Source organism: Balaenoptera ricei, chromosome 11 (genome assembly GCF_028023285.1).
Source record: "Balaenoptera ricei isolate mBalRic1 chromosome 11, mBalRic1.hap2, whole genome shotgun sequence".
Classification (NCBI taxonomy): Eukaryota; Metazoa; Chordata; class Mammalia; order Artiodactyla; family Balaenopteridae; genus Balaenoptera; species Balaenoptera ricei.
This window is the reverse complement of record NC_082649.1, coordinates 20,920,636-20,942,423: the sequence shown is the minus strand read 5'-3', so window position 1 is coordinate 20,942,423 and position 21,788 is coordinate 20,920,636. Positions and strand designations below refer to the sequence as shown.

Here is a 21,788-nt window from a genome sequence, read left to right as displayed (position 1 = left end):
GCTCTTTCCCACCATATCTCATATTTCACTGTATTAATGGATAACCACCTCAGTCCAAAAGTGAACTGAGGCTCATGAAGAACAGCAAGTTGTTTTTTGTTTTGTTATGTTTTTGTTTTGTTTTTTAGTTTATACCCTTTTACTAACCTATATCTATTCCCCAACCTCCCAGCCCCTGCCCTGGCAACCACTTTTCTACTCAGTTTCTATGAGTTTGACTGCTTTCTTTCTTTCTTTTCTTTTTTTTTTGAATTTTATTTTTTTATACAGCAGGTTCTTATTAGTCATCCATTTTATACACATCAGTGTATACATGTCAATCCCAATCGCACAATTCATCACACCACCACCCCCACCCCTCCCGCCACTTTCCCCCCTTAGAGTCCACACGTTTGTTCTCTACATCTGTGTCTCAATTTCTGTCCTGCAAACCGATTCATCTGTACCATTTTTCTAGGTTCCACATACATGCGTTAATATACGATATTTGTTTTTCTCTTTCTGACTTACTTCACTCTGTATGACAGTCTCTAGATCCATCCATGTCTCTACAAATGACCCAATTTCATTCCTTTCTATGGCTGAGTAATATTCCATAGTATATATGTACCACATCTTCTTTAGCCATTCGTCTGTTGATGGGCATTTAGGTTGCTTCCATGATCTGGCTATTGGAAATAGTGCTGCAATGAACATTGGGGTGCATGTGTCTTTTTGAATTATGGTTTTCTCTGGGTATATGCCCTGTAGGGGGATTGCTGGGTTATATGGTAATTCTATTTTTAGTTTCTTAAGGAACCTCCATACTGTTCTCCATACTGGCTGTATGAACTTACATTCCCACCAACAGTGCAAGAGGGTTCCCTTTTCTCCACACCCTCCCCAGCATTTGCTGTTTGCAGATTTTCTGATGATGCCCATTCTAACTGGTGTGAGGTGATACCTCATTGTACTTTTGATTTGCATTTCTCTAATAATTAGTGCTGATGAGCAGCTTTTCATGTGCTTCTTGGCCATCTGTATGTCTTCTTCGGAGAAATGACTATTTAGGTCTTCTGCCCATTTTTGGATTAGGTTGTTTGTTTCTTTAATATTGAGCTGAATGAGCTGTTTATATATTTTGGAGATTAATCCTTTGTCCATTGATTCGTTTGCAAATATTTTCTCACATTCTGAGCATTGTGTTTTCGTCTTGTTTATGGTTTCCTTTGCTGTGCAAAAGCTTTGAAGTTTCATTAGGTCCCATTTGTTTATTTTTGTTTTTATTTCCATTACTCTAGGAGGTGGATCAAAAAAGATCTTGCTGTGATTTATGCAAAGAGTGTTCTTCCTATGTTTTCCTCTAAGAGTTTTATAGTGTCCGGTCTTACATTTAGGTCTCTAATCAATTTTGAGTTTATTTCTGTGTATGGTGTTAGGGAGTGTTCTAATTTCATTCTTTTACGTGTAGCTGTCCAGTTTTCCCAGCACCACTTATTGAAGAGACTGTCTTCTCTCCATTGTATATCCTTGCCTCCTTTGTCATAGATTAGTTGACCATAGGTGCATGGGTTTATCTCTGAGCTTTCTATCTTGTTCCATTGATCTATCTTTCTGTTTTTGTGCCAGTCCCATAATGTCTTGATTACTATAGCTTTGTAGTATAGTCTGAAGTCAGGGAGTCTGATTCCTCCAGCTCTGTTTTTTTTCGTCAAGACTGCTTTGGCTATTCGGGGTCGTTTGTGTCTCCATACAAATTTTAAGATTTTTTGTTCCAGTTCCGTAAAAAATGCCACTGGTAATCAGATAGGGATTGCACTGAATCTGTAGATTGCTTTGGATAGTATAATCATTTTCACAATACTGATTCTTCCAATCCAAGAACATGGTATATCTCTCCATCTGTTAGTATCATCTTTAATTTCTTTCATCAGTGTCTTATACATTTCTGCATACAGGTCTTTTGTCTCCCTAATTGGGTTTATTCCTAGGTATTTTATTCTTTTTGTTGCAATGGTAAATGGGAGTGTTTCCTTAATTTCTCTTTCAGATTTTTCATCATTTGTGTATAGGAATGCAAGAGATTTCTGTGCATTAATTTTGTATCCTGCAACTTTACCAAACTCACTGATTAGCTCTAGTAGTTTTCTGGTGGCATCTTTAGGATCCTCCATGTATAGTAGCATGTCATCTGCAAACAGTGACAGTTTTACTTCTTCTTTTTCCAATTTGTATTCCTTTTATTTCTTTTTCTTCTCTGATTGCCGTGGCTAGGACTTCCAAAACTATGTTGAGTAATAGTGGTGAGATTGGACACCCTTGTCTTGTTCCTGATCTTAGAGGAAATGCTTTCAGTTTTTCACCACTGAGAATGATGTTTGCTGTGGGTTTGTCGTATATGGCCTTTATTATGTTGAGGTAGGTTCCCTCATGCCCACTTTCTGGAGCGTTTTTATCATAAATGGGTGTTGAATTTTGTCAAAAGCTTTTTCTGCATCTATTGAGAGGATCATATGGTTTTTCTTCTTCAATTTGTTAATATGGTGCATCACATTGATTGATTTGCGTATATTGAAGAATCCTTGCATCCCTGGGATAAATCCCACTTGATCATGGTGTATGATCCTTTTAATGTGTTGCTGGATTCTGTTTGCTAGTATTTTGTTGAGGATTTTTGCATCTATATTCATCAGTGGTATTGGTCTGTAATTTTCTTTTTTTGTAGTGCCTTTGTCTGGTTTTGGTATCAGGGTGATGGTGGCCTCATAGAATGAGTTTGGGAGTTGTCCTTCCTCTGCAATTTTTTGGAAGATTTTGAGAAGGATGGGTGTTAGCTCTTCTCTAAATGTTTGATAGAATTCACCTGTGAAGCCACCTGGTCCTGGACTTTTGTTTGTTGGCAGATTTTTAATCAGTTTCAATTTCATTACTTGTGATTGGTCTGTTCATATTTTCTATTTCTTCCTGGTTCAGTCTTGGGAGGTTATACCTTTCTAAGAATTTGTCCATTTCTTCCAGGTTGTCCATTTTATTGGCATAGAGCTGCCTGTAGTAGTCTCTTAGGATGCTTTGTATTTCTGTGGTGTCTGTTGTAACTTCTCCTTTTTCATTTCTAATTTTATTGATTTCAGTCCTCTCCCTCTTTTTCTTGATGAGTCTGGCTATAGTTTATCAATTTTGTTTATCTTCTCAAAGAACCAGCTTTTAGTTTTATTGATCTTTGCTATTGTTTTCTTTGTTTCTATTTCAGTTATTTCTGCTCTGATCTTTATGATTTCTTTCCTTCTGCTAACTTTGGGTTTTGTTTGTTCTCCTTTCTCTAGTTCCTTTAGGTGTAAGGTTAGATTGTTTATTTGAAATTTTTCTTGTTTCTTGAGGTAGGCTTGTATAGCTATAAACTTCCCTCTTAGAATTGCTTTTGCCGAATCCCATAGGTTTTGGATTGTCGTGTTTTCATTGTCATTTGTCTCTAGGTATTTTTTGATTTCCTCTTTGATTTCTTCAGTGATCACTTGGTTATTCAGTAACGTATTGTTTAGCCTCCATGTGCTTGTGTTTTTTATGTTTTTCTCCCTATAATTGATTTCTAATCTCATAGTGTTGTACTCAGAAAAGATGCTTGATATGATTTCAATTTTCTTAAATTTACTGAGGCTTGATTTGTGACCCAAGATGTGATCTATCCTGGAGAATGTTCCGTGCGCACTTGAGAAGAAAGTGTTATCTGCTGTTTTTGGTTGGAATGTCCTATAAATATCAATTAAATCTATCTGGTCTATTGTGTCATTTAAAGATTGTGTTTAGTTATTAATTTTCTGTTTGGATGATCTGTCCATTGGTGTAAGTGAGGTGTTAAAGTCCCCCACTATTATTGTGTCACTGTCGATTTCCTCTTTTATAGCTGTTAGCAGTGGCCTTATGTATTGAGGTGCTCCTATATTGGGTGCATATATATTTGTAATTGTTATATCTTCTTCTTGGATTAATCCCTTGATCACTATGTAGTGTCCTTTCTTGTCTCTTATAACATTCTTTATTTTAAAGTTTATTTTATCTGATATGAGTACTGCTACTCCAGCTTTCTTTTGATTTCCATTTGCATGGAATATCTTTTTCCATCCCCTAACTTTCAGTCTGTATGTGTCCCTAGGTCTGAAGTGGGTCTCTTGTAGACAGCATATATATGGGGCTTGTTTTTGTATCCATTCAGCAAGCCTGTGTCTTTTGGTTGGAGCATTTAATCCATTCACGTTTAAGGTAATTATTGATACGTATGTTCCTATTACCATTTTCTTAATTGTTTTGCGTTTGTTTTTGTAGGTCCTTTTCTTCTCTTGTGTTTCCTAATTACAGAAGTTCCTTTAGCATTTGTTGTAGAGCTGGTTTGGTGGTGCTGAATTGTCTTAGCTTTGCTTGTCTGTAAAGCTTTTGATTTCTCCATCAAATCTGAGTGAGATCCTTTCTGGGTAGAGTAATCTTGGTTGTAGGTTCTTCTTTTCATTACTTTAAGTATATCATGCCACTCCCTTCTGGTTTGTAGAGTTTCTGCTGAGAAATCAGCTGTTAACCTTATGGGAGTTCCCTTGTATGTTATTTGTCATTTTTCCCTGGCTGCTTTCAATAATTCTTCTTTGTCTTTAATTTTTGCCAATTTGATTACTATGTGTCTCAGCGTGTTTCTCCTTGGGTTTATCCTGTATGGGACCCTCTGCACTTCCTGGACTTGGGTGGCTATTTCCTTTCCCATGTTAGGGAAGTTTTCCACTATAATCTCTTCAAATATTTTCTCGGGTCCTTTCTCTCTCTCTTCTCCTTCTGGGACCCCTATAATGCGAATGTTGTTGCGTTTAATGTTGTCCCAGAGGTCTCTTAGGCTGTCTTCATTTCTTTTCATTCTTTTTTCTTTATTCTGTTCTGCAGCAGTGAATTCCACCATTCTGTCTTCCAGGTCACTTATCCATTCTTCTACCTCAGTTATTCTGCTATTGATTCCTTCTAGTGTATTTTTCATCTCAATTATTGTATTGTTCATCTCTGTTTGTTTGTTCTTTAATTCTTCTAGGTCTTTGTTAAACATTTCTTGCATCTTCTTGATCTTTGCCTCCATTCTTTTTCTGAGGTCCTGGATCATCTTCACTATCATTATTCTGAATTCTTTTTCTGGAAGGTTGCCTATCTCCCTTCATTTAGTTGTTTTTCTGGGGTTTTATCTTGTTCCTTCATCTGGTACATAGCCCTCTGCCTTTTCCTCCAGTCTGTCTTTCTGTGAGTGTGGTTTTTGTTCCACAGGCTGCAGGATTGTAGTTCTTCTTGCTTCTGCTGTCTGCCCTCTGGTGGATGAGGCTATCTAAGAGGCTTGTGCAAGTTCCCTGATGGGAGGGACTGGTTGTGGGTAGAGCTGGCTGTTGCTTTGGTGGGCAGAGTTCAGTAAAACTTTAATCCACTTGTCTGCTGATGGGTGGGGCTGGGTTCCCTCCCTGTTGGTTGTTTGGCCTGAGGCGACCCAACACTGGAACCTACCCGGGCTCTTTGGTGGGGCTAATGGCAGACTCTGGGAGGTTCTCACGCCAAGGAGTACTTCCCAGAACTTCTGTTGCCAGTGTCCTTGTACTCATGGTGGCACACAGCCACCCCCCGCCTCTGCAGGAGACCCTCCAACACTAGCAGGTAGGTCTGGTTCAGTCTCTATGGGGTCACTGCTCCTTCCCCTGGGTCCCGATGCACACACTACTTTGTGTGTGCCCTCCAAGAGTGGAGTCTCTTTTTCCCCCAGTCCTGTTGAATTCCTGCAATCAAATCCCGCTAGCCATCAAAGTCTGATTCTCTAGTAATTCCTCCTCCCATTGCCCGACCCCCAGGTTGGGAAGCCTGATGTGGGGCTCAGAACCTTCATTCCAGTGGGTGGACTTCTGTGGTATAATTGTTCTCCAGTTTGTGAGTCACCCACCCAGCAGTTATGGGATTTGATTTTATTGTGATTGCGCCCCTCCTACCATCTCACTGTGGCTTCTCCTTTGTCTTTGGATGTGGAGTATCTTTTTTGGTGAGTTCCAGTGTCTTCCTGTCGATGACTGTTCAGCAGTTAGTTGTGATTCCAGTGTTCCTTGTTTTGTTTTTAATGAGTAAATTAGGATAAAAATGGGAAAAAAATGAAGCCAGAATTAAGACTGACTACAACAAACTATACTTCTTTAGGCCTGGAACTGCACCCCCACCCCTATTTTTTTGATGTGGACCATTTTTAAAAGTCTCTGCTGAATTTGTTACAGTATTGTTTCTGTTTTATGTTTTTCGTTTTTTGGCCACGAGGTATGTGGGATCTTAGCTCCCCGACCAGGGATCGAACCCACACCCCCTGCATTGGAAGGCGAAGTCCTAACCACTGGACTGCCAAGGAATTCCCAGGCCCAGAACCCTTTTAATAGGTCAAGTGCACATTCAGCTCTGAGCCTCTCAACTTACAGTACAAAAGGCAGGCATAAGTCATAGCACAATTCACTGTGTCTGAGACAGAGCAAACTAACGGCTCCAGGTTTCCACTCCTCTTGACAAAGAACTGCAATTTCTTCTGCATAGATTTGCAACAAAGGCATCTGGGGATGAAACTGAACAGTGCCCACAACAGTGGTACAGCCAGTAGAAAAAGCACATATGGTAACAATTTTTATAGGGATATTAAAGCAGCCCTTAATGAAAGTCAATGACATGATGCAAAAGCACAACACAGTAAAAGTAATGCTGTGAGGCCCAAAACAATAGGAAAAAAAGGGGGTGAGTCTATTTAGCAGAGACTCTCCAGGGCACCATACCCTCTGCTATCCCCGAATCTCTGCTCAAGGCCCTTCTGGACTTTGGTCCTGAAGGAATGAGACCTGGAATGTGCTTCTGGCACTTCCACAAAGGGCTGTCAAAAAAATTACTAGAAATTTTAACGAACATACATTTTAGCTGAATTATACAGATGGTATCATAGTTCTGAAATTTAGAATTTGGAAATTAAGGTTTTCATATGTTGCTTTCTAGTGGTTAATAAGTTAAGCCTCCATTTTTCCAGAGTGATATCAATATGAAAATGACAGTACAGAATAAATAAAACTGTAAGAGGAAACAAACAGGACTTGAACGACCTTCTGTGCACAATTAATATCAGTGTGACTAATTTTAAATGAGATATCCACTTAATAGTCTGTGCTTGGCAACACTGTTAATAGATTAGTTCAATTAATAACTGTTGGTATGTGAAAATGAGGTGATTTGTTTAAAAATAAAATATCATTTTGACCAAGACAAATGGATCTTCACTGAATTTTAATCTATGTTAAAAAGCTTAAAAATTATATATGGAAATTTGAGGTTGAATTTGTCAAGGGAAAATAATTGCTATTTGGTCATTGGAGCAAGGATACACAAGATATATTCTGTAACAATTCAAGCCTTTTAAAATTGTTTTCCTAGGAAAGAGCAGTAAGCAGATGACCTGTTCCTCTGCATGAATACATTTTGATTTAAAACTGGTATGACACTCATTAAAATAATTGAAAGAATTACACACAATTAGTGAGCTAGTTCTGCCTAAGGAGCAGATACTGACTCTTCACCACTTGGCACATTATTTGAAACCCCAAACTTATGCGATTTTTTAAAGGTAGTAGACTATATATCGTGACAAATTAAATATGTAGACATTACCAGTCAGTAGAAGGAGAACTGTATCCTTTAATACCCCAAGGGCCAATGACAAACCAAAGTTGAAAGATATGGTGGGAAATACTGATTTCCTAAGAGCACCTGATTGCAGGAAAAGAACAGATGGTCTACAGACAATAAAGACTCTAAGTGAATACACGTTTCAGCTTGACATACAAGGCATGTATGTTGAAATGACAAGAAGCACATTGGAAAGCTAATTAATCACTGTCAGCAACAAAATAACACATGGAGAGGCACCGAATGTTCCAGGTAAGCCCAAAGTAGACAGATTCATTTCTAACAATTGGATAACAATTAAGTGGATCAGATCCCTGATGCAGTTGTTTCCAATAATGTTTAAAAACTATGGGCTTACATTAAGGTTAAGTGGCACACATTTTTCACTTGTGTTTCTGTTCACCTATTAATTTAGTATAGACATAGTAAGCAGATATTTTGCATAAAACAATGCAGTCTATTTAAATCTAACTTGGAATTTAATTCTGATTGCAAGAAATGTACCAGATATGAAATCAGTATACAGATTATAGCAGACCGGTTAAACATGCAGTGGTCTACAGACCACTGGGTGCCTGCTTTTGGGTGACCTTAGATCATCTCGGCCAAGTTACTTAATGTTTCCATGCCTCAGTTTCCTCATCTGTTAAATAGAAGGTATTAACAACACCTATCCTTCATAGGTTGTCATGAGAATTAAACTGGTTGCTATTTAATAAAAAGCTTAGACTAGTGCCTAGCATGTCATAGGTGCTATGTAAGTGTTAAATAAATGAATAAGAAGACTTTTCAAGCCATCTGATTCCCAGCCCTGGAGTTAAAGGGTTATCAGAATCTCTGGCGCTACGACAGTGGATACAGGTTGAAAAACCCTGCAGGTTATTCTAACAGTTCTTGTTCTACGCTGCCCTCCTCCCCACCAAGTAAACTAAATTACCTCTTAGTTTCTTTCTAGTTAAAAGGAAAAAAAAAAAAAATTACTTGATTGGAGACAGAGTTTTTAAAAATGATTCCCCTTTCTGCCATTTTGTTTAAAGAAATCAGCCTTTTTCTTCAACTTTATGAAATTAAGGTTGATGAGAAGCTCTCAGTCATCCTCCCAGCAGATAACAGGCCCCATCAAATCATTCAATCATCCCTATTTCAGCCCTCAAAGTGCAAGTTTAATAGGTGTTGACTAAGTGAAGAATTTCCTTCTAAGAAATCAATCATTGTTTCCATCTCCACAAAGGCAATCCCTTAAGTTCAAACTAATATGTACTTCAACAACTAATCTACGGCTCTGAACCTTCCCTAGTGCTATCATAGCTATCGGTTCTTTAAAGAGACTTAAGCACTGAAATGGAATTGACTTTTGGACCACAGAGAAATGGAGGAAAACATAAAGATATCCAGGAACAGGGGAAAAAAGAGATGCCCAGAATCTCCACTAAGTCTGTTAAAGAAATGTTCAAAAATGGATTTAGTAGATACCATGAACATCACAAATAGAAAATGCCAGGATCTGTTAACAATCTTGAATCTATAAGTAGAAGGTTGGTGATGAGTCAGAGTTACTTTGGAATGTCCTAGGGAAACTATTTCAGGGCTTCGGGCTACAAACAAACATTTTAGGGAATAAAGTTACAGCATCTCCCAGAGCAGTCACATTCAAGAGTGCTCTGGCTCCATGTGGCACAATTTCTACCCGCCAGGGATGCATAATTACATGTAGGAAAGGTTGTATGCATGTACTTAAATGCTTCTAGAATTTTCTATGCAACAGTTTATCTTGTGTCCTTACTTCCTGGACCACTTAAGATCTAAACGCTGCCAAAGAATACATATAGGCTCATTTAGAAAATCATCACCAATTAAATGTCTCTCCCTTTGAAATATGTACTTCAAAAAATTTTTTAAATCGCACCACATAAGGATAACAACTTGAAATATGTGGTAAGATGTCAATGAGAAACAAAAATGATTTGCTACTTTGATTATGGAAGGTGGCAGTGAAAGTAACTTAAAAAGGCAAATCTAATGCTCTTTCCAATTAGTTGTGAGTTTGTACCACTGGCTTAGGGTAAGAAGTCCAGAGTTTAGAAAGCTGATTTTCTTTCAGAGTGGGACCTTTGCACCTGGGGTAACTGCCCATGTAAATGGGGCTATCTTTGGGTGACTTAGAATCAATAGTTAGGCTGAGAGTATAGAGGAAATTATTATAGCACAAAATCCACTGAGTTGCACTTTCTACACAAAAATGTTCTTTTTCATTAAACTAACATCAAACTTGGCTCTGGTTTTCTGCTACTTAATGATTCATTAGCCTCGTTAAAACAATGATCAAAGACAAAATTTTTAGAACTGAAAAAAATGCTATTTTTAATGGCTTAAAAATTCTGCCCAAGTATTTGTTTTCTTTATAGAGAGCTCCGTCTTGTCTCAACAAGACACTCGACACCAGAGGCCCTGCTTCTGGTCCTAGGATTCAGTAGGTGCTCACGTCAGGAATGGCCCTAACTGCTTGCCTCCCAGCCGTCTGAACCAGAAAAAGACCACCCTTCTAACCTGGGTCATCCTTTGAGTGAAGTTCAGAGAGATCTCCATCTAGTTCTGCCTCTTTCTGCATCATGGCAACAAGACAGTTTTTACAAAATGGAAGCCACACGGTGCTGGATGTGCCTGCAGCATGGTTTGCCCTTTGGTCCTCATAGTGGTCCTGTATCTGCATTTCTTTTTCAAAGTACAAACTTCCAGTTATAATAAGTCCTGGCAATGTAAAGTACAGCATGGTGACTGCAGTTAACAATACTGTACTGCATATTTGAAGTTGCTAAGAGAGTAAAGCATAAAAGTTCTCATCACAAGGAAAAAAATCATACCTATGTGTGGTGATGATGTTAATTAAACTTGTTACAATCACTCTGCAATATATACATATATTGAATCATTATGTTGTACACCTAAAACTAATACAATGTTATGTCAATTGTATCTCAATAAAAACTAAATTTTAAAAAAGGGTTCTTTTCCTCTATCCTCACCCCACCCACTTTATTTAAGGAGAACAACTTTTTTTTCTTTCACATAACAAAGCAAATTAGTCAATCAAACAAAAACAAACCAAGCTTATACGATTTAAAACCATCCTTACATGAGCTAAGCCAATCTTTTTTAACCAACACTCCATCACCCAAAACCACATGACTTATGAACTCAAAAACTCATGTTTCCTATACCCCTTTCCAACTCACACACAACCAGATATTTCTGGCAGAAAACATCATATGTAGAGTTAATTTTAAATTTTTAATTCAAATCTATTTCCTATTACTGCTTTTTTTTTTTAGGGTTAGCCTAAGAGGTTTCCAGAATAATTACCCTATGATAACTTAGTGTCTATTGCCTCAAAGTGTAAACAAAATTTAAAATATTTATTAAACATACATTTTATAACATACTGGACAAGCAAGTTTTAAAAAACTTGATATTCCCTCTACATAGACCAAATATATTTACAGATTTATACAGTTATATATTAACAGAAAATTATTTATCTTTAGTTATACTAGAATGTTACTAGTTGAAATATATACTAACATACTAATGTTGAAATCTAAGATACATTTTAGTCTTTCTTTGCTAGTCTCCTTGTATATGATAAGGTTTTATCTGGAGGGCATTTAACTATTTTATTCACAGATTTTAAAAGATGATAGTAATGGTTTATAAATAAGGAACTACTTAAAGCATATTCTCTTCTGGGCTAGAAAAATAGTATCAGTCTCATCAGATCTTTGGTTTTGAAAGTTAAAAACAAGTACTATTTCTTTACAATGGCTGCATTGAAAAATTACTAAAATCAGAAGCTGATATAGAAATATTTGGGCACATAAGTAGACCAAACCTAGTCTCACCAGCACCCTCTCAGATTATAAGAAATTACTAAAAATGAATGTTTTAGTAAAACATAAAAATACTAAATACAGAGGATGAAAACATATTTAATACAGAGGTATATACAACTATATTAATGGTAAAATGAGAAATAACTATACTAATACCACAAATTTTAGAATAATAAAATAAGAACTGACATCAAATTGTCCCCAGAAAAATGAAGTATCAACAACCTGAATACTCTAGTTTTATGGTCAGATGGATGCACCACGTGGATGCACCATATTCCATCTTCTAAAGCACATCAAGTCAAGTCAATGAAAGAGAATATGAACTAAACAGGAAATGCAAATCTTAGGGTGTACCCCAAAATTGTGTAAAGAAAAAACAGGAAGAAGCAAGAGATTAAAAAAAAAAAAAACCTATAGGACCAACAAAGAGATAATCACCCTACGTATTTTTTGGGGGAAAAAGTCCTTCCCCACGTTTTTCTGAAAGCTTATTTATTTAAAGATATTTTCCTGTCACAAATGACCTTTAAAAGGTAAATAAATAATTTCTCCTAATTAATTTAGGAGTTCCCACCCCCCACTATGGCTTTAGGGACAGATCCAAGTTTTATGTTCACTGAAATTTTCACAATTTTTCGTTTTTTTGGGGGTGAGTGGGGTGGGTGGAGGTACTTGCTAAGAAAAGTTTTACAAAATTACAGATAAAAAGTGAATTATAGGGCCTTCACGGGAACCTGAAGGTTAAGCTTTATCAGCGTCATTAACAGACTATATACAGCAACAAGTTTCTGAAAGAACTGTCTCTGCAGGGAAGTTTTATTTGGTCTGGTTTGTAAAAGTGAGATTTTTTTTAAAAAAACAATAGCAAATCCAGTGAATGGGATAATGCTGTCACCAAAAGATGTGTCTTACCATACAAGTATCCAGATCTTCCAAACGTTCTATCTCTGTGAGCTCCTCCACCATGACGATTGAGCGTTTAACGGGCTTCTCCTCAGGCAGCTCGATCTCCAAGGAATCTTGCTGAGGAAGGGCCTTGCCACGTCTGCTGAAATGGTCGGCCTAGAGAATCAAGACACATCCAAGGAGAAATGAAAGCCCAGAGGCAAGGGAACAGCAGGTCAGCTGAATTCCAGAAGATACCTTCCTCAAGGTGGCGCAGTGAAGGATACTGTCTGCACTTGGTTAATGGCGACTCTTAATACATTCACACTGGAGTACGTTACCTCTTTTATCATCTTTCTTTGGAAGGTGGAGTATTTTAAACAAGAAATTACAAAATCTCCTTTTAAACATCTTTTGAGACGTTAGTTGAAAAACAGGTAATTCATAAATCTTTGCCATGTTCGTGTAAATATGCACAAAGTAGGCATGTATTTTTGTTTTCCAAAAGATGCATTATGAACATTTTCAGGAAGCTGATGTGATTTTTTTCAGCTTTCAGCCTTCAATACAATCACCTAAATGTCCATCGACAGATGAACGGATAAAGAAGATGTGGCACATATATACAATGGAATATTACTCAGCCATAAAAAGAAACGAAATTGAGTTATTTGTAGTGGGGTGGATGGACCTAGACTCTGTCATACAGAGTGAAGTAAGTCAGAAAGAGAAAAACAAATACCGTATGCTAACACATATATATGGAATCTAAAAAAAAAAAAAATGGTACTGATGAACCTAGTTGCAGGGCAGGAATAAAGATGTAGATGTAGGGAATAGATCTGAGGACATGGCGGGGAAGGGGAAGCTGGGACGAAGTGAGAGAGTGGCATGGACATATATACACTACCAAACGTAAAACAGACAGCTAGTGGGAAGCAGCCACATAGCACAGGGAGATCAGCTCGGTGCTTTGTGACCACCTAGAGGGGTGGGATAGGGAGGGAGGGAGGGAGGCTCAAGAGGGAGGAGATATGGGGACATACGTAAGCATATGGCTGATTCACTTTGGTGTACAACAGAAACTAACACAGTATTGTGAAGCAATTATACTCCAATAAAGATCTATTTAAAAAGAAGAAAAAAAAACACTAGGAAGGAAGGAAGTCAAAGGGGAAGGACAGATTGAAGTCGCTGGATTAGACCCACAACCATAGCAACTCGGGGCTGGTCTGGATGCTGATTCCAACATCTTAACTGTAAGAAGACATCTCTGAGTCAATTGGGGAAATCTGAATAGAAAGTGGATTCTCACTGGTAATAAGGAATCTTTGTTGATTTTGTTAGGTGTGACTGTTTCGGCAATCATGTAAAAATCATGCTGCCAGTTAGAGACGCCTTCTGAAGTATTTACAGCAAAATGGCATGGTATACGAGAGATGCTTTAAAATAGGCCAGAGAAAAAAGTGTGTGCGTGTGTGGTGTGGGGTGGGGGGAGAGGTAGAAAAAGCAAAGAAAGATCAGCAAAATATTGGGATAACTGTTAAAACTGAATAGTGGGCAAAGGAGGGCTCATTGTCATACTTTCTCTGTTCTTGTCTGTATTTGAAATTTTCCACAATAAAAATGTTATCTCCCCCTTGGAAAAAAAAAAAGTAAGTGAAGTATGATGTCACTGCCACCAACATTACTGGTGGAAATATAAGGGAAATTTAAACCAGAAAAATAACTGACACAGGGTAAATGAGGAGAACACTTAGTACGAAAGAAAATAAGAAGTGTTCTTTTTTGTTAATTTTATTTCGTATTTCCTCTGAAAGAATTTCTTTCTATACCTAGTGCTCAAAAGTATCTAACGAGGGGAAATAAAATGATTCCAACCTTCATTATTTTTAAAGGACTGAAAGGAAAGAAATTGCTAATAAAATTTTAATTATTGCTAGCGTTCATTGTTTTCATGTAATAATTATCATATTTTACATGACTTATTAATTACCAGTGTTGTACTTTAGATAAACCTAAAAAAGTAAATGGTAAGAGATGAAATAAACTGGGCTGAAATTAATAAGCTCTAGTGCTGAGCTGATTCATCACCAGGAACTTTGAAACGTTGAGAACCAGTTGACAATTCTATGGAAACTTCGGGAATATTTCTAAACTTAAGTTGGAGAAAATATTAACGCTACTGGAATGTCTTTGAAAGCAGTATTTCACTTTGAAGGTACAATTTCTTTCACACAGCAGTTAAGCTCTCGACTTACAATCCAAATCAGCAGTAAGAAATTCAAAACGAAAGTGCATTCACACAATTCTTTTTCGATTGTAAAAAGAAAATGTCAGTACTTAGAGTTACCATATTCTTCAAAGAAGGATAAATGCAAAAAAAGTGAAAATATTCAAAGTGTCAGTGTAGTTCTCACATGCAGCCATATTCATACAACATCTAGTATCTGTATCATCAAGTAGGCATCCTGAGACAGTCCCTGGAGCTGTAGGTTATCAATAAACTATTTCTATAAAGGATGCTTTATTGATTTTGTTTCTGCTTATTAAAAAAAAAAAGTTTGAATTGTGATCTCTTGACAAGGTTGTAGCTCTTTATTGTGCAACGAACTGCAAACCAGTGCTTCTTAAAATCTCTTTGGTGATGAACCAGTTTTTTGTATTTCCAATTTGCCACAAACCAGTATATTGATAAAATACAATACAAATTTTAAAAAAAATTTAAATAACATGTGTTTGGATATTATTGCCATGTCAAATTGCTCTAGAAGTCTCTCCACGCTTCCTCTTAGTTTCTGAACTTGCCTTGTCACGGACTAGTAACCATTGATTAGTGGGCCAGCTCCAGTCCATAGGCAATACTGGGAGCAGCTAAAGATGTCCAGCTTATCTTTTAGATTTTAGAGAAGAGTCAGATATTTTTCTCAAATGAATTTTTCAAAATACTCATTTTGTCTGCCTCGCAGAAGAAGCTGTTGCTGCTCCTGTGACTTTGGTGTTCTCTACCGTCACCCAACAACTCAATGCCATAAAACTGTAGGGTATCTACAGCCTACATAGTTAACCTGCAATTCTTCTCTGGAGAAAACACTGTCATAACTTGTTTGGGAGATTTCTACTGCATCATATCACAAATATTTTCGAGACACAAGATATAGCCACTTATAAAACCTTCATCTGCACCTCAGAGGACTTCGTGAAGTTTCTGATATACTTTTCATATGCACTGATATTGGAAATATTTCTACCTAGTTTCTACCTTGATGTAGAAGCAGTCTCTAGATGAAGACAATTTTAGTTTTTCACCTTGGTGATATCCAAAAGGCCTGGTTAGACACTCGGCAGCTATCAATTGCTGGAATATGTCCATTTTACTCTTGCACTCTCTTTGGACTCCAAACATTTCATTTCCGTCATGTTTTTAAGAATACTCTGTTATCAGATAATCATATCAGAGAACAACAAAACGAGCACAGATACATTAAATACAGGTGAGCCTTGGACTACATGGGTTTGAGCTGTGCAGGCCCACTTACACGAGAATTTTTTTTAGTAGTAAATACTACAGTACTACACGATCCGGGTTGGCTGAATCCTCGGATGTGGAGAGCCAACTATAAGTTATATGTGGATTTTCAACTGCAAGGAGGGTCCTGCTCCAAGCCCTCGGTGTTGTTCAAGGGTCAACTATAATCTAAAAAAAATTCTCAATTTTAGACCTTAGTCCCAACATCATCTCCTATCAAAATTTTTGACCTGTACACATTATAAATGAACAACAATTCTGAGTACTGTCGCTTCTGCTTTGCCCTTCCATTCTCTCTGGAGAAATTCTAACATGCTCTAGAACAGCTGGAAGCAATGAAGGAGGAGGAGGCAAACTAGGATTTTAACCCATAAAGCTGCAAAGGAATAAAATGTAGAAAAGCAACCACATCCCCACGCCGGAGGCTGCCCTGCATTACCGCAGACCAGACCAGGGGTTAGGATAAGGGTTCAAGATGTCCATAGCACTTACCAGTTTGTGATGGCAGTGTGAAAGTGCATCCAGAATTTCATCCACGATTCGGTCAGATAGGAAGGAGGCCACGGTCAACTTCACTTCACTGTGTGAAAATCAGAAGCACAGAGTGGCATTTTAATTTGTGCAAGAGGGAAAAAAAATCACCCACCCTTGATACTATGTTGATAAGGTCAACTGTGATTTAGTTTCTGTCTTTGAAAATGGCATATAAGAATGTGCAAACAGGGCTAAGGATTTCCAAAAATAAGCCTTAAACACTGCCATAAACACACAGGTAATAGACTTTCTTCACCAATTCCAACCTGCCTCTGCAATTTCAAAACTCAAGATTTAGCGGGAGAAATGAAAAACATCTGGATAAAGACAAACTTAATGGGAACCGTATGTACCATGTGGGAAGAACAATTCATCCATTGACATAAATGAAAACAAACTTGGGCTGGAGTAAATTAAGAAAATCTAGTCTGGTTGTGACGTCTTGGTTATTTCTTTCATATGCATATCCATCGCCTTTTACAAAACTTTTTACCAGTCAAATGGTACCATATTGAACTGCTTCTGCTTTGACTTGCCATCAAGTCAAATTCACTGTTCTCTTGCCTTTTATGAACAGAAGTTATCAAAATATTTAGTTTTAGTGCCTCTTACCTAACCTTACAAAGATGCCCAGACAACAAGAAGTAGCTTGTAGTTTTTACTAATAAATGACTCAGCCACTAAGGTTTCCATCAGAGGGCTGGTATTTTAGTTAGCATTTTAGCTATTTGGCATTCCCAAGAATTCAACTTCCATGTGTGTCTTCAGTCTAAATAACCCTACCTAAATGCACACATGCACGAATGTGCATAAATGCACAATACACTGAAAGGTAAACGTGCTGGAGAGATACATACCCACGTTCCAACATCGTCACATAATTTCAGCCTACTTCTGAAGTCAATAATTTAAAAAATTTTCGAGCAGGGAAAGAAGGTATCAAAATAAGATGATTTATTCCTAAAACTAAAGTTGAAAGTATATTTGTGTAATAGGGAAAAATCTTTCTAACTGAAAGGCAATAATTTGCATTGCAATGTTTCTGCTCAGAAGATTTCTGATGGCAGTGCAGAGGGGAAGCATCAACTCTTTGATGACTACACTAAAAATTTTCCTGGGCTACATAAAAAGGAATGTTTCTTTAATTCCTGTCTCTGAAACAAGGTCTCACTAGCTACTTAGTTTATCTAATACTATATTATTCCCCAGAGGTGTCCACTGATAAGATTCACCTGGGTTGCTTATGAAAAATACAGATAACTAGGTCCCACCCCAAACATCCAGAGAGGCCTGGGAATGTAATGTTAACAAGTACTTCCCCTGATGCTTTCAGACATGTTTGGAAATTTTGCTTCCTTCTAAGACTACAGAGTCAGTAGTTTGTTTCTCTTCCCCACCCCGCCCCTCTCTGAGGTCGGAAGGGAAAGTTTATTGCAAGTTATAACATCAAAAAAAGGTTCTTAAAAAGAAAACAATAGATACGTGTTATGTATAACTGAATCATTTTGCTGTGCACCTGAAACTAACATAACATTGTTAATCAACTATGCTCCAATATAAAATAAAATTTTTTTAAAAAAGCAATTATTTTTTAATGTTTCAGGACCATTCTATCATTTTGCTACTGGACGCTCTACTTCCTTCCTGATTGAACTTCCAGTTTGCAAAACTTTTAAAGGAAAAGATTCAATTTAGCTTGCATGTGCCTATTTTCATTCTATCAGTGCTCAGTATAATGCATTATAAGAAGCCAAGTAAGGAGTTAGTGGACATATAACTGATTTATTTAAGTGAGGAGTTTTATACTGCTATTCAACTTTTAGAATTTGCCCATTTTCAAGGGAAATGAACATATCTGACAGAATCTGGTACTCCAGGAAAGGCAGAATATGATCTACTGGTGGTTCAATCCACTATTATGAAAAATGGTGGTCAATACATTTTTTTTCTCCTTAATACTTAAGGGACTTCAATAGAAATTCTGAAACGACAGGTTACAGAAATATGTAAGCGCACCTGGGCTAGAGTTCATAAAATCACAATCTGTGGGGTCCTAAAAACCCTCTGAAAGTCTTTTCTTAATTTCTCAAGTCCTTCCAGTTGCCTTGCAATTCAGTTGAATAGGCATTAGGATCTTTGTTTAAAAGACACACACACACACACACACACACACACTATAGCTGTATCTTAGACCTGAAACTGTCTAGTTACTACAGAATTCCTAAACCCTCAAAGTTCTATAGTCTAGCTTTAAGGTTATCAGCCTTTGATATCTACATTGTGATGACATAATTTTTTTTGCATATTTTGTTTTTAACTCTTATTTTTCTTGCAGGCTGTCATCAAGCTACATCATGATGTGTCAGTACCTCTCTCAACTCTCCAGATAGGAGCTGTTATTTTTGCTACTCCTAATTATTCTTATCAAGATTTGGACATGGTTAAAATGGGAAATTTTAAACGCTTCTGAATTTGGTTTTTAGTCACCTGACTCTCCAACTAGAAAACATAATGAGAATTAGCTAAGCTATAATGTAATACTGGTGATCATCCCAGAGTTTCTACGTAAAAATCCAGGAAAGTTTGTTGGTGACCACACCTTCTAAATATTTATACCTAGGCATAATTTTCAAACTTTATCAAGCAGAAATCTATGTAAACACTCCAGAGCACCATTAGCACATACAGAGTCTCACAGACCCATCAAAGAACCCAAAGGAAAATATGGTGAAGTCCTAGTGGGCCTCTTTGCCTATTTATAGGCTGTGCATTGGCTCCAAATAGTCTGGCGGTAGAAAGCGAACTGACCTCACTCTTCAAAAGTTAGTGATTTATAAAGGTGAAAGATAAGCTTCAGAAGCAGAGAAAAAGAGGGGCTTACAAACATGTACCCCCCTCTTAAAAAAAAAAAAAACTCTTAAAAAGAGCAGGTAACTGTTCCTCAGTAATGCAGGCATATCTGGGGTCATCTGATTTTGGAAATGTATTAAACCTATGCATTTATGCACAGCTATATCTGTATATAGTCGCTGCCTCTTACACATGTCTAAACACATTCTGTACAAATAAAGCCAACGATAACGCTCTTCACAGCTGCCTCAACTGCATTCACAGACACTGCAGCTCCTCGGTTTATTAACATTATAAACCTACCTAATTTTGTTAAGGATATCAATTCCAGACTGCTCCAACAGGACATTTTTAACAAAAGTACGTGGGATGGAGATCTTTTCAGTGCTGGCATGAATCAAGTCCTGCCGAATGTGGGCTTTTTTCATCACATTGGGGCAAAGATTCTCGGCAGCATCAACCATGGACTCAAGCAACGCCTGCAATGCAGCACAAGTGGAGAGAGAGAGATGATGACACAGCCCCGGCGGCGCCCGCCATAAAACTGAAAGGTGGTTATATATGACATCAAGCTCTCGGAGAACAGGGACACGACAGAGTCCTAGGTGCGACTAGGGATTCGGAGCTGCCCTGGGGCGACTTGTGACTGCTGGGTGATCACTGATCTCAGGTGATCACTTTAAATCAGACACCTGGCAGATCCACGCAGGCTTCACCCTGGCATCTGAAGCATGGTGGTGTGCTAGCTGTACTTAACACAGAGGCATTCATGATAAGATTTAGAAAGACACATATACACCAATTTACCACACCAGACTGTTCTCCTGGGTATTAGCAAATAAAGTTACAGATGTCCCTAGAACATACATCAAGTTAGAACTCTTGTGCAATTTCACAAATCACAGAAACCTCAAATCAGGGTGAAGCATTCAATAGCTCCATCAAAAGAGCAGTCATAGCAAACCACTATATAACAACTGCTAGTTCTCCCCTTTTAAAAGAAAACCTTTAGTGTTAAGCAAAATTATAATTGTTATCAGAACAATAAAAAAACATGAATAACAGACACAGATATTAACAGAGCACTTTATAAACAACATTAATAATAACAGTCAAAACCTACTTATATAGCACTTCAGAATTTTAAAAATGTTTCGTCCATTTTATCCTTCCAACATCTGTGAAGATGGGTACAGAAGCTATTCGTGTGATCACCATTTTATAGTTGAAGAATATGAGCTAAGGGAAGTTAAACAATTTGCCTGAGATGGATGGCACGGCTGGTAAGTGTGGAAAGGGCACCCAAGTTAGCGTCAGACCTAAATTTGAATCCCAGCTGAGTGACACTGGGCTAAGTTACTGATCTCTCAATTTTACTTTCCTCATCTATAAAATGGCAAATAAAAAAGTTCTTGTCCCATAGGATTACTGAAGATTAAATGATGTTACATGTGTAAAGTGTTCAGTATCGTGTCTAGCATACAATAAAAGTTCAGTATATCACAGATGTTATTAATTTGTTTTCAAAGATGCTAATCTTCATGATAAGATCCCAGCATATACCCTGAGAAAACCATAATTCAAAAAGAGTCATGTACCAAAGTGTTCATTGCAGCTCTATTTACAATAGCCAGGACATGGAAGCAACCTAAGTGTCCATCATCAGATGAATGGATAAAAAAGATGTGGCACATATATACAATGGAATATTACTCAGCCATAAAAAGAAATGAAATTGAGTTATTTGTAGTGAGGTGGATGGACCTAGAGTCTGTCATACAGAGTGAAGTAAGTCAGAAAGAGAAAAACAAATATAGTATGCTAACACATATATATGGAATCTAAGAAGAAAAAAAAAAAGTCATGAAGAACCTAGGGGCAAGACAGGAATAAAGACATAGACCTACTAGAAAATGGACTTGAGGATATGGGGAGGGGGAAGGGTAAGCTGTGACAAACTGAGAGAGTGGCACGGACATATATACACTACCAAACAAAAAATAGATAGCTAGTGGGAAGCAGCCACATAGCACAGGGAGATCAGTTCGGTGATTTGTGACCACCTAGAGGGGTGGGATAGGGAGGGTGGGAGGGAGGGAGACACAAGAGGGAAGAGATATGGGAACATATGTATATGTATAACTGATACACTTTGTTATAAAACAGAAACTGACACACCATTGTAAAGCAATTATACTCCAATAAGGATGTTAAAAAAAAAAAAAGAAAGCCAAGCTTGATCCCATTACTATTGCAGTATGAAGGGGACTAGTGGAGCATTATTATGGAAAGACTAGTCTCTCTGCTCATATATTCACATGCAAAGCATGATGCCAACAGTACAATCCCTCATCACGCTGTAGGATGAGCAGCAGGGCGGCAGGATGTTTATAAAGATCTTGTGAAAAGCAGGA

At 37.5% G+C, this 21,788-nt stretch overlaps 1 protein-coding gene across 5 annotated transcripts in view; it reads right to left on the bottom strand.

Annotated features, from left to right (window-relative positions):
* CARMIL1 (capping protein regulator and myosin 1 linker 1) overlaps positions 1 to 21,788 on the bottom strand; it is a 319,730-nt gene that overhangs the window by 45,995 nt on the left and 251,947 nt on the right. For all 5 annotated transcript variants that reach the window (XM_059938045.1, XM_059938046.1, XM_059938048.1 and 2 more), the window contains 3 exons: positions 19,678 to 19,853; positions 16,483 to 16,570; positions 12,489 to 12,638 (listed from right to left, as the gene is read on the bottom strand). In XM_059938045.1, the coding sequence (XP_059794028.1) occupies positions 12,489 to 12,638; positions 16,483 to 16,570; positions 19,678 to 19,853 (414 nt within the window). The remainder of the gene's footprint in view (positions 1 to 12,488; positions 12,639 to 16,482; positions 16,571 to 19,677; positions 19,854 to 21,788) is intronic.